This window comes from Tinamus guttatus, unplaced genomic scaffold (assembly GCF_059628265.1).
Source record: "Tinamus guttatus ecotype Peru unplaced genomic scaffold, ASM5962826v1 Tinamus_guttatus_pri_ptg000150l, whole genome shotgun sequence".
Lineage (NCBI taxonomy): Eukaryota > Metazoa > Chordata > Aves > Tinamiformes > Tinamidae > Tinamus > Tinamus guttatus.
The window spans coordinates 13,583,500-13,597,039 of NW_028288684.1; the positions used below are offsets into that span (position 1 = coordinate 13,583,500).

The 13,540-nt window shown below is 37.9% G+C and overlaps 1 protein-coding gene across 1 annotated transcript; it reads right to left on the reverse strand.

The window, feature by feature from the left end:
* Positions 1-1,844: 1,844 nt before the first annotated feature.
* On the reverse strand, positions 1,845-11,448 carry CFAP300 (cilia and flagella associated protein 300). The gene is made up of 5 exons (XM_088522362.1): positions 11,342-11,448; positions 10,916-10,997; positions 9,442-9,514; positions 4,065-4,231; positions 1,845-2,021 (listed from the first exon to the last, which is right to left on the reverse strand). The coding sequence occupies exons 1-5, from the start codon at positions 11,440-11,442 to the stop codon at positions 1,845-1,847; spliced, it is 600 nt and encodes a 199-aa protein (XP_088378488.1). The 5' UTR covers positions 11,443-11,448.
* Positions 11,449-13,540: the final 2,092 nt, after the last annotated feature.

Genomic DNA, 13,540 nt, shown 5'->3' on the forward strand with positions numbered 1-13,540 from the left:
AAGAAGTGATTAGATTTGGCATTTGTCATAGGTCATTTAACAACACAAGATCAGAAACAGCTGTAGTCAATGCAGAATGAATGAAGGCCAAGGATTAGAGTAGCAAACAGCTTGTTTCAAGTGCAGAGCGAATTATTTAAAAGGAAAGGGAGACTTAGTGATGAATTGATAAATTATTTTTCAGTTATATTATACATTTCTGAAGAATGCACTGGATTTCTCTCATATATTATGATAATGCCAAAGATGACGTTCACACTATTAAGAAATCACTGGTGACTAATCATAATATCCACATTAATAAATGCAGCAATACAAGTTAGCTATTTCTAAAATTTTCTTTGAATGACTTTATGCTTTTTTTTTTTTTTGTATAAGCTGTTCTACTTTAAGTACTGATTTTAGATGACCCTGGAAAACAGCATAGGACTGAAACAACTTGCACCCTGAAAAGCATGGACAATTAGAAAATATGAAGCTGCTTTGAGGTAATTGAAGTTTTGTAAACTTCTTTGCTGAAGTATTACAAAAAAATCCTAAAAGGGAGCCAACTATTCTGAGTTTTATATTCTGTTTGGATACAGCAAGCTACATTTATACAAGTGCTACACAAGTCAGGAAATACTCAAGTGTGCAGGAATTGCTGGATCTGGTTCTTCTACCATATCTTTGTTCAAACATTTAAGTTTTTCTCTTAAGTTTATCCAAAGACATTTAAAAAAGAAACTCAGCAATGAATATAACTTGCACAGGACTTTTTTAAATTCACTTGTCTTAAAACAGGAGATGAAAAAACAACGGGTAATCCCAGCACACCAAATATGCCTGAGGGAGAAGAAAATAACAATTTCTACCTTAAGAACTTTGCAGTCTTTGTATCGCACATTTCAGTGCATCCCTTCATATTGGTGTTATCAGAGTTCTTGTACTATCCCACGTATCTGAGGTCTATTACTACTCTCACTGCTCAAGCTAATACTATACTTTATCTTATCACTACCTATACTTACCATAGGTGGCAAAGTATACCACTAAATTTTAGTAAATTTGTTGATGACGTTTATATTCTTGTCTGCTCAGCTAGGACTGAATCTTTATACATTTTAATTACACTACATTTACCTCTAACTGTGAGAACTCTACCATATGTGTATATCTAAACAGAAAAAAAAAATAGCCTTTTTTTCTGAATTGTCCATCACAGTCAATTGCCTCTAATCTTAACCAAAAATAAATGAATTCCAGACAGTTCCATACACCAGACTGGGCCAAAAATGTTTTAATCCTCTATGTCATGTTAACAGTCAGATTCTGCCCCCTTAGATTTAAGCTGCATGTGTCACTGCACTATTTCTTGACCTGAGAATGGCAAAATCCAAATTTTTTTTTTAAAAAAAGTGGAATAAAATATTTAAAGATAAAAAAAAAACTAAAATATTTTTTTAATCAAAAGTTTAAAAATGGTCCATACACACACACACAGAGACCAATAGTTGAAATTATATCAATGACAATTGAACACAGTCTAATTCCAGTAACATGCCCCATCTTCAGTAGAGGATTTCAGAAACAAAAGTCTCTAAAATGGGAATGAATTATGAAACAGCAGGGACCATGTCTGTAATACAGTAGAATCTTTTTAGTCAGAACAGTTGCCATTAAAACTGTACATTTTTTTTGTCAATGAAGTGCTATCTTTGTTACAGATTAATACCTGAAAATAAATGAGCTTGAAGACTGATGAAAAGCATCCCTATTTCCAAAGCAGTAATGCACAGCACTTACACAAATGGACACCAAGCGCACAGCACATACATATGTAAGTGCACAAAATCAGAAAACACTTACCTTACCAAGTCCTTATATAAAGCTTTTGTGGTTTCTAAGTATGGGCCAAGCATATCCTCAAACTGACAGTAAGTTCCTCCAAGGCAAAGATGCTTAAAAAGGCAAAAGAGAAACTCCTGGCGATCTGACTGACTGAATAAGTCATAATGGTCTGAATCTTCCAGAAGCAAGACCTTATGGAACAAGAATGTAATAAAAAGGTCAGATAGCTATGTGATATCTAAATAATTGATTTGCCATTAAATAAATAAACAATACAGCTATTTATTTGTTATATGTTAAGCAGAGTTTAGGTTCATATAAAATATAGAAACAGAATGGAAATAGATGAACACTTCTCTCCAAGTAGACCTTATTTTCCCAACGCTGCAATTAATAACATGTTCACACTTTACAGGTACAATATAAAATATTAACAGCAGAAATATCAGCTCTCAGATCTGTGCCCACAAGAGATATGGAAGACTTTACAAGAGCCTTGTAATTCATTGGTTCATCCTGCTAGTGAAACTACCAGTAATCTGAAAATAATTTACGAAACGGCTGAGTCACATCAGCCAAACAGCAGATACACCAGCACAGAGAGATGCAAGTGGGAGAAAGAGATTCGAGCTTAATGCCATGTTTGGCCTCCTCACACATATCTCAATCCCCCTCTTGGTGGAACCAAGGTGAACACATAGCAAAAGGGGGGAAAAAGAAGTAAATTTTGCCCCCTACTCTGTGACAGAAATAGACTAGAGAGTCTGCTGCCCCCTGCAGCCTGCCCGGCCGGGGCGCTGACCAGGCAACCTAGAGCTTGGAGGCAGCCTGGAGGGGGTTGTGACGCCAAATTCTTTCTGCCATCTTAAGCCTTATGACTGGGAATCATGTCCACTTCAAATCGATGAACATTCTTTCAACTTTCAGATGAAACTTCAACTTTCCTTCAACTTGCAAATGAACAGGGACTAAAACCCTAATGATATCATTTTAAGTGTTGCCTCTTACTTTTCACATCAAATATTTAATTTGATTAATTAAAAAAATCCAATATATACCCAATTTGTAAGTAAATACATAGTATTTGAACAGCTAGCCTGCAAACCAAGTCCGAGCGACAAACACGAGTTTGAGCTCTGTCCTTTTCCCAGAACTTCACAAGACAGACCAGTTTTTCAAGCCTCACGCTGTAAGCAGTGTCACTGCCTGCTCACATACATCGTCTTCAAAGGGTTTGCCAAGTGCAAATGAGTGCAACTCTGTAATTATTAAGTACTTCTGCTGATTATATATACAAGGAAGAGCAAAATCCAGTTCTCCCAGCCTATGCCTTGCTAATGCTAAACAAACATAAATAATAAGAATTTGGTTGGGTTTGTGAAGTCAAAAGAAACACTTAGGATGAAGACATGTTGATTAAGAAGGTGCCACTTCTCGCAAGGTTATTTTTCAAAATAATCTGCTCTCCAACACCTCCACTGGAACGTACCAGACAACTACTACCTCACAGGCCTGTTCAGGAAGTTGTATTTATTGGAGCTTACATTACCTGAAAGTGAACGCCACTAAATACACTCAGTTAAACATCATTAAAGCATAAGGGGAGACAATCGTTAAAGAATGAAATCAACAGAAAAAGCATGTCTCTTGTTTACTATCATAAACTCGAGCTACTTACATAGACCCCCAAAAGACCCCTAAAATTAAGGTCCTCTTTCAGTAGTCACTTCAAAGTAATTTCCCTTTTCATAGTTTCCTCGCCTTGTTTCAGTCTGAAATATAGGAAGGTGCCTTTCCTCAAATACCTTCACACGTGATCCTGGTGAGGAAAGCTTCAGGATGTAGCTATTGAGCACCTTCAACTTTATGTTCAGAACCTGCAGGTGAACCTGCAGCCTCGAGTTTTTCAATTTTCCACTGAAACCTCTTGTTTTCACCTCCTAGGCAAAAAAATGAGTTGCATTTTTTTTCTTTACAGTTAGTGATTACTTATGAAAAGGGTGACCAGGAGACGCTTTTAACTTTCCCCCCACCTAAAGAGAAAGTGGGACCAACTGAAAAATAACAATTGTCTTGACACACTTGGGAACTGGACAGTTATTTATATCACATGGCTATAGAGCACGATTTTTACCTTGAAAAGTATGTATCAAAAGAAAAAAAATGCTGAACAATGTGTCCTGACAGTACCAGAGTATGAACATTTACAAGAAATAATTGTGCGCTTTACTGACCTTCCTTAACTCATCAGAGATGACAATACCATCATAATAGTCATCATAGCATTTCACAATATGTCCAGTTTCTCTAACAACTCCTTCCGTGTACAAACGATCAAAAAATGACATTGAAATCTGTGTACAGGGCACTACTGTAGCTTCAACTTTTATCACGTTGGAACCTGGAATATAATAGACAGGCTTCACTTCAAGGCTGTACTGTAAAATGTAACAGCAGGATTTTCAGGTACTAATGGTTTCATAACAATTCATAATTTGATAGAGTGCCAAAATAATTAACTTCATTAAATGACTGTGTGTGGCATATTCTTAAAAAAATAAAGATCACATAGGCACAATGTTTAATCACAAAAAAAAAAAAAGAAAGAAAGAAAGTTAAGAGAGCAACAAGGGCAAAGGAAAGGCTAGAACATCTGAACGCTGCCTCACGTTAAGGCTCCCGCGTTTGCTCCCTCTGTTGGTAATGCTATCAATCAAAACAAATAACAGATGAAACACGCGCTGAAACTCAACACCACACCTTAGAACATTGCAATTCCACTACTTAAGCCTGAAAGAATCTGAGGAGAAAACCACATTTGGACCCGAGTACTGAAGTCACTAACTGCTACTAACTCTTCACAAAGTGAAAACGGGATTTAAGGCTTTTAAAAAACAGACACAATTCTGTTTCCAAACAGAGTGGGGAGAGACACAGAGAGAGAGAGAGAGAGAGGGAGAACCCGAGTGCAAGGGAGGGCACAAGGTAGCTCAGTGCAGCTTTGCAGAGATAACAGTCCTGAAAATCCCATTTTCCATGAGATTATCTTTTGTTCCATGTAGATTCCCTCTACGGGACACAACATCACAATATCGGAAGGCTGCTGACTGTATACTTAAACATAAAATTAATCAGTTTCCTGCCAAACTGACCCCAAAAAAATAATTGAAGACTAATATTCTGAAGGAGTTTTAATTTCACCCTATAGGACAATATTTCAGGAAGAGAAACATGTCAAAAGGATGTACACACTATAATGCTTCCAAGAGCATAAATCTCCGATATTCCATTTTAATATCAGCAAGCACAGTATAGCCTAGCATTTCTCTTCCCTGCACTCCCCCAAATTCCTACGATTTCTCCCACATATTATTACACAGAGATCATTTATTCATAAATGGAGTCAGCTGCCATTTTGATATCTAAACCTGGGCAAACATTCCCACCTATGTGATCACTCTTAAGACAAAATAAGAAAATAAAGGAATCTACAAATTGTGCTCGTACTTAAACTGAAAATGCTGACATGAAATTTTAAAACTAATTTATTGGGAAAATATGATGCTAAGAAAATCAATTATAGGAAAAAGCATGCTCTTTAATTGTTTGGCTTCACATTTACACATATGCCTCTGGCGAAGGGTGCCTGTTATCCAAGAAATTGTATAGGACATTCTCTTAGCTGTCTACACAATAACGATCAAAAATAATCAAAATATAAAATAAAAATAACAACTCAGAACAAACATGATTTGGAGCCCAAAACCTTAGGGGGAAAAAAAAGGTGTTTTTTATTTGCTTGTATTTCGTCCCACTCCCTTATCCCAAGATGCCTCTAATTTTTAGCTCTCAGTCAGACTTTCCCTCACATAAATAGAAATTTCATAAAGATTTTAATAGGAACTGAATCAGCCTTTAACACAGGAATGATTTTGGAAAAGACCGAGAGTCAAAAACTGATTCAAGATTAATAGTACCTGATGCTAAATGACCTGAAACAAAGGACATATTAACATTTTCCCAGTTATTGCGCTGAAAATATAAGAAATTCAGAGCTATTTATAGCGCTTCACATTGTTAGGATTTTATTTGGAGAGAAGAAGGAGGGGGAGGAGGAGACACATTCTGCTCCCAAGCAAGATTTTATGAAACCTTCCATCAGGAAAGATCAATCAAGAGTTCTGTTATATATTGAGTAGTTTTAAAAAGCAAACTGTAAAATAGAAACATTTGAATGTGCTGGAAGCTCCTATGCTCCATTTCAGAGGTGAGGTGAGGTGGGGAAGTTGAGATTCAGAATTTCCTGAAAAGAGTAACCAGTTCTAATAACGCTGCAGAAGTGAGCAATAAAATTGAAGTAATGTCTCAACAACGCAGCGACAAGTGTGCGAGGGGAAAACAAAGAGCTGAGATACTGAAGCAGAACTTTGTGCAACAGCTAGTTCTGGAATATCTGTAAGAGAAGGCTTTTAAACAAGCATGGGGAACTGAATTCCAAATGACATTCATTTCTCCTCTCTACTTCTAAGCTGTCAGCTCTGTATTTTAAACATAGAAAACAAACAAACAAAACCAAGAAAATTCCTCCTAAGCTTAAGGAAAAATTGTTCATTGGGAACATCTCCTGCAACCTACTATTTAAAAAAACAATTGAACACAGAACATATACAACGCAAGTTTAAAGCTGAGGCATTAAAAACACTGGTTTTTAAAGTAAAATGTATGGAACACCAATTTATAACAAATGATATCTAAAATTTTAGCAAATGAAAACCTGCAACAGCAGTCTAGAAAACTTGCTGACTTAAGATTTTTAAACCTTAAGACAGCAGTCATGGGAGCTTGAAGCACATATTGCGACTAAGAGCCTTTCTTAAGCAAATACTAAACTTCTGTTTACACAAAAAGACAGTATCCTTATGCCTTTGAAGATAACTTTTCAAGTGTTAATTGAGTCTAAGCAGATACAGTCCTGCCTCCCTGCAGCTGCTGACAGGTGCAAGGCCAGTGATGTGTCAAAGGAAAAACTGCTATTTACGTTTCATTGTAGCTATTTTAAAATGCAAGACTTAATATGTAAATTGATATGCATCAAACCATGTTCATTTTGCTGTCTCTATTTTAGAAAAATGTGAGGAAGAGGGGGCCTTAAAGCACGATGACAGAACTGTTGGGTACTCTGGGAAGCAACCAAGACAACAACGGGGAAAAAAAAAAAAAAAGTGATGTGAGGAGGGGCAATAAAACAAAGTATTTGTATAATCAAATAAAGCAGAAGAATATCCCAGAGTGCTCTTTACTTAAAATGTTGCATTTCAATTTCTATTAAAGCTGGAGTCCCTTAGACAAGGTCCTATTGTGGATTCAAGAAACTCAAGTTTTATGCCACCTTTTGATCTAAGGGATGGTGACTGAGGACGTTAATGGTGTGATAAAAAGGTGAAAATAAAGAGAAGAACAAAACTGAAGAGATAAGAAAGAGGAAAAAAAAGTTGTAAAGAAAACATAGACTTTAGGGAAAGGAGATCAGCAATAAGGGAAGAGGTAGAAATATACGTGAAAGTGAAAACAGGACCACTTGGATTCTAAAGAAAGATAATTTATCATTTTAGTTAGGGGGAAAAATGCACTGCAGCCTGCAGAAAACAAAAGAAAACAAAAGGATTATGAAATTAAACACCCTAGTAAAGTAATATATATATAGTAATAATATAACTGATCCGTTATATTATGCTGATAGCACTTTACTAGGTAGATAACAGCTTTGTGATACAGTTATCTCTCCTCACAGAGAGGGGAGAATGAGCTTTTTAAAAATCTACCTATACCCCACTTATCATTATACTATGCATCCTGAATTCCTCTCCCTGTAGAAATATATATATATATACATATTATTGTTTGCAAGAGAATTAATTTGAATTCTACATTATGTCAATTTCTTTAGATTTTTTAAAAGCAAAGTAAGCCCATTTTCACTATCGCCTTGCCAGAAAAGAAACTTGTCACTAGAGAGTAACTCTTAATAACAAGTAAACAGCTATGTGGATTAACAAAATGTCCTCAGAAGAAAATACTGGAGGATGATTTTGTACCTCCTCCCACTCAAAGCTTATTCTTACTATATTTTTAAAAAATGCACATGAAGACTAAGTATAGAAAAATGTGCCAACATTCCTCACCCAAAATAGGCAAAGAATGGGAAGATGAAATTTTAAGAGCAAATGGGGTGTACCAGCTGTTCAGGATTTAGAGAGGGAGCCCTTCCAGTCCTCGGAATAAAATGCTTTACCTTTGTGTTAATATGGATTCAGGAAAATCGGCTGTTAAGAAGCTGAGATACTTGGCAGGTGACCCTTTGCTTTTAACACGAGGTATGTAACCTACTGACCTCTCTCACTATAGGCACCAGCAAGTCACAGGCTAGACAGATAGTCTAAGATTCTTGTACAAAGCAGGAAAAGAAAAAGGGTTGTCCATGCTTTGAAATGAATTTCTTTTTGCGTCCCAGAATGAAAAAGAGGCATCTGAGAGGAAACTTGAGGCAGAAATATTCTTTGCATCTTCTCTGTCTCTATAGTTTTAACATCCCGATACAGCATCTCAGGAAAACAGATTCTGCTGGCAAATGTTGGCAAAGCCTCACATCACAGCATACAGTGGGGAATACTCATGCCAATTTCAGAGTAGAAATGGAAAAGTAATTCCCAAAGCTTAATTAAATATTTACATGCAATAAGTTTATTCACAGACAAACTGAAAAAACTGTGGGATTCCCACACTGCCCTTTTAAAATCTATAAAGGAAAAGTAGTGTGGTGATGTGAGAGTTTGTATTATGCATAAAAACCCATTACATTATCATACACAATCTGCATGAAAATTAACTCTCATTAACAGAATCAAAAATGCAATTATAAAGTGATGCCACAAGCTCAACATGTTATTTCTGCTTGGTACTTTTTTCTTTTAATGAATCATCTGCATCTACAAACATAACCAAATGTTACAAGCAGTTAATGATATGACAACGAATGAGAAGTCATCCTTATGATGATTATAAACAGAGCAACTTATTCCATGGCTCTCTTCCTGCAGCAAGTTGTTCTTGCTGTACAGACAGGGTATTTAGGCAATCTCAGGAGTGTGCTCGACCTCATCTTCTGCTCCCTCAGCTTCAATTTGTAACATTTTTAGTTTGCTCTAAGTAGTGCAGATGCACCCACAGAGGAGTGTCTTTCTGCCAGTAACATCTGTGAATAAGGTAGTTCCATGAACACTGCACGGCTGCTTATCTCCGGATACAACATGACCATGTCAATGTCCTAGATCATTTTCATATACTTCCAGTAGCTTGACTTATGGATCAATACGGGTCTCAAGGGGGGGGGGGGTAGAGGGGGGGAAAGAAAAAAATGTAAAGCTTGACATTTTAGTAACAAACTAGGTACGAATCTTTTCCTATTGCTTAATAAAAGGAGTCATTCTTCAAGATAATTCAAGCAGATGAAGATATGGATATATGCACTACCTTTATTGCAAAATAAGCTAGAACAGTTACAACATATTTTTTTTCTTCCTTAATACTAATTTATTCTAAATAAATGTTTACCCAATGTAGTCCATTGTCCTGAAGCTGAAAGCAACTTTAAACTGGAGATCACATTTTGATCTTTAAAAAAGGCCTATAAAATTCAAATAAGAGAAAAGAGTTAATGAAGTCACAAACATACAATCATCATACACTGCTTTCTATACTTTTAAAACAAATTATAAGGATCCTATTAGTAAGTAGACTTTTTAGTTTGTATAACTAAAAAGTATCATACCACTCAATACATGTTTCTGTAACTTTGTGTAGCCAATCTCTCTATTTATACATTCAAAATATTTTTGTTGTGGAATCCCCTTCTCTGGAGATCTTCAAAACCCGCTTGGATGCAGTCCTGTGCCATGTGCTCTAGGTGACCGTGTGTGTGCAGGGGGGTTGGACTAGATGATCTCTAGAGGTCCCTTCCAACCTTAACAATTCTATGATTCTATGATTTATGTATGCAATGTGAGGTTTTTATAGTGAAATACTAAAGAATATGCAGAGAATGATTGAAAACTTTGGAGTTATAAAAAAAAAAATAAAGGAGATAAAGCAATTTTTCTACTTGTGTATGCAATGCTGTTGAACTCAAAATGAAATACAAAGTATGAATCTAATCTAAATTTTCTATGATTCTATGAAGTCTCTGCATCACCTCTCTGGAATACAGAGAGACTATGTAACGTAATGGTCTCTTTATTCTCAAATGAATCTCAGCTACTCAAGTTTTTTGTTTCACAGTGATATTTTATGTTTCTAATTCAAAAGGGACAAGCCTTGAGATGGCAAATGCATTTTTAATAAACTTCAATCATTTAAAATGTTTTCTGATTAATTTATTTAAAATATCAAGTGAATTCACACAGGGAACTCTGAATTCTTCTTCTGGGAGAGAAAAGATTCACTGTTTTTAAGACTACAGGTAATATTTTTCTCCCCTTCAACTACATAAGCACATTTGACTTTGCAGTCAACAAAAATGGAGAACAGAAGCCAGTAGGCGACCTGAGTCTCATAAAGGGGAGAAGCCACAATTCTGCTATAAAATAATGGGGCACAGTATGTTTAAAAAATCTTGCATTTTCAGAAGTGTGGTATATTGTGTGTCTAATTACTGTGCCAAAGTCAGAATAGCTGTTACCAAGGGTAGTAACTGCACGTATCCCTGTGTGGACTTCCCATCATTAAATGTGGTGGCCAAGATCAGCATCCAGGCAAGATTCCCATTCTTGTGCTTGAATGGCTGAATTGTTCCCTCGTGAAAGGGGGAAACATAAGTACAGACTAAAATATTTTCCCTGGACAATGCAGCTAATCCACAAAATAAGGCTTGGAGCACCACACCTAAATCACCTACTTCCAGCAGGACAGCGAGGAGGCTACGCCAAAGCAGCACGCAAACACTGCTGCAATATTTTCCATTGCACAGGTTTCCAATAGCTATAATTTCATAGAAAAAGAGCAAATTCAAACATAAGGGAATGAGAGCTACCATAACAAAGTCATCCTTCAGATAGGGCTTGAATGGCTGGTCAAAGCTGAAAGCCTGCGCTGCGATCCTGCCTTGCATGGACCTGCAATGGAAACATGAGATCACAGAATCATTATGGGTGGAAAAGACCTTCAAGATCACGTCCCACCGTAACCCATCGCTACCATGGTGCTAAACCATGTCCCTAAGCACCTCAACTGCACGTTTCTTGGGCACGGCGGCACTCTGAGGCACACGGGGCACCTCGTGCTTGCCTAGATGCACTATAGGAAGCCCTCCTGCCTTGAGGAACAACTACGCATTTTTTTTTTTTTCCTTCTCTGTATCTCCTCTTATCTCTTATCACCCCTTATCTCTCGCCCCTTATCATGGAGGGCCCCGCTCCCGCCCGCCGCCCGCGGGCCGGGCTCTCTCCCTCCCTCGCACCACTTGAGGAGCCGCTCGCGGCTCTCCCGGCTCTCGAGGCTGCCGAAGCTTTTCCGGGGCAGCGCGCGGAAGGCGAAACGCGGCGCCTCCCCGGCCGACATCTTCCCGCCGGCCGCCGTCGCCGCGGAGACGGCGCCGCGCGGGCGGTTGCGCCGCCCCCGAAACCGCCATTGAGCGTTGGCCTCCGTCCCTCAAACGCCCCCTCGGGCCGCCGAGGAGCCTCCTCAGCCACCATCTCAGTCGCCCGCTAGCCCCGCGTCACGTTTCCAAGCTTTCCGCGGTGGATCCAAGGAAAGGACGCTGTTGCTTAAGGGAGTTATTTGTAACAGCCTGGTGGATCAACCTATACCTTGCAAAACTGGGGGGATTTCCTGCCTTTTGCGCAAGGAGTTTAAACTCATCGTGTGTCTTTGTCCCCCAGCAATGCACCCCTGGCCCAAAAGCAGACCTTGCTTTGCCTTAATCCACCCACCGCCCCCCCCCCCCCCCCCCCACACACACACACAAAATCCCGTCTCCTGCTGCCTTGGTTAAACAGCAGACCAACCAACAGTAGATTTTTCAGTAACAAGCCCAGCAGTGCTCTGACTTTTTGTTCCTAATTTAAAACAACAACAAAAATAACATTTGATTTTAGTGGAAACTAGGACATAAATGTGCAGAACTTAAATGGGCAAATATATATATATATATATATATATTGTGGAACAAAAGCAGAGAACCAAGGTAAAACTTACAAACCTGCACCTGCATTGGGAAGGCATTGGAAGCCCTATGGAACCACCGAAACATTGGTGCCTTTGGTAGCTTTTCACCCTTACAAGGTGTTAGTCAAGTATTCTGCCTTGCGAACCAGATTGTATAGAAAGAGTCCAAAATAAATAGGTGCTACAAGTCTGTTTGGAAAAGTATGTTTTAAAGTAGCTTCTGTAGAAATTATTACTGCCTATGTACGTGCTAAGTGCTGTGAAAGGATGCAGACACTGTTAGAAACTTCAGCAAAATAATTCGTGTGTAGCAGCTGCTCTGTATTTAAATGGCAGTTCTCTGTGTATGTTTTCTCCCTTACGTTTTCCTCAAGCATTTGAACACATGCTTGTTTTTTGGGGGGTTTGGGGCATTTTTTGTTTGTTTGTTTTCCCCCCCAAAAAAGCTTTTACTTGGGCCCTTAAAGTGATAGAAAACAAAGCCAGCAAGATACTTGAATACTTTAAACTACAGTGGCAATTCAAGAGGGGATAAGCAGGGGGAAGGTGTGTCTTTTTACTTCGTATTTAAATGCAATGTAAAAAGGAGACACCTGTAACATGTTTTTAGAAGCTTATTCTCAGCCTGTCTCCACGTCCAGCAGTGCTGCCCCATCTGTGAAATTCCTCTTGTCTCTAATATTATTAACCAGAGATTAAATAGCCAGAGTGAAAGAACTGGTTTGGGCGGTGAGTGGTGTGTAGTAACAACTACCAAAGACATTAATTAACAACTTAGAGTTGTGCAGACTCGGATAAAGAAAGATCTAAACTTTAGTTCCCGGAGTTCAGGGGCAAAAAAATCCTACTGACTTCAGTAAGGATTTTCTCTGATTAAAGCACTGAATCAACAAGTGTACATTTAAATCCCACTGAAATCTGGACTATTTAAATGCTTTGATGAATCAGGAGTAAGGAAATGAGTAACTGTAGAACCAGCTCAGAAGGGTCAAGAAAGGAAGCTCTAAATTATGGAATAATTTCTTTAATGCTATGCATCTACATATCTTAGTTTTGTAATTCAACATTTTCAGTTTTAAGTTGTTAGCAATGTTTGGGATTCTTCGGTTGAACAGTGGCCTCATACATGGCTGTCATTTACAAAGCTGTGCAGCAGACAGTGAGGCACAGCACTTTTCAAACATAGTAGTTTAACTTGTTTTCTTTAAAAAAGGATGTTAAGGATTTCATGGTCTCAGGGAAGACATTTTGAGGAAATATTTTTTTTTCTGCAGCAAAATGAAGCCTTGTAAGTATACATTATTAAACAATAACAGTATCTCACTATTGAGCAATAGTGATATCTCACTTTTTTATTGCCAGACTAATTTTCAGTATTATTTGTTTTGCACATATTTACTTATATGCGATTTTTAAGAGTTTTACAGCACCGCGTAAACTGTGGCCTTTAAGTGCAAAGCAAACAAACCAGCCTATCCACGGCAAACAAAAA

Excerpts from the sequence above, each read along its gene's own strand:
- CFAP300 (XM_088522362.1), bottom strand. The coding sequence starts at position 11,442 with ATGTCGGCCGGGGAGGCGCCGCGTTTCGCCTTCCGCGCGCTGCCCCGG. Across the intron at positions 9,515-10,915 it reads TGAAGGATGACTTTGTTATG|GCCTTTTTTAAAGATCAAAA; the intron begins GTAGCTCTCATT and ends TGAATTTTATAG. Across the intron at positions 2,022-4,064 it reads TCTCTGATGAGTTAAGGAAG|GTCTTGCTTCTGGAAGATTC; the intron begins GTCAGTAAAGCG and ends TTGTTCCATAAG.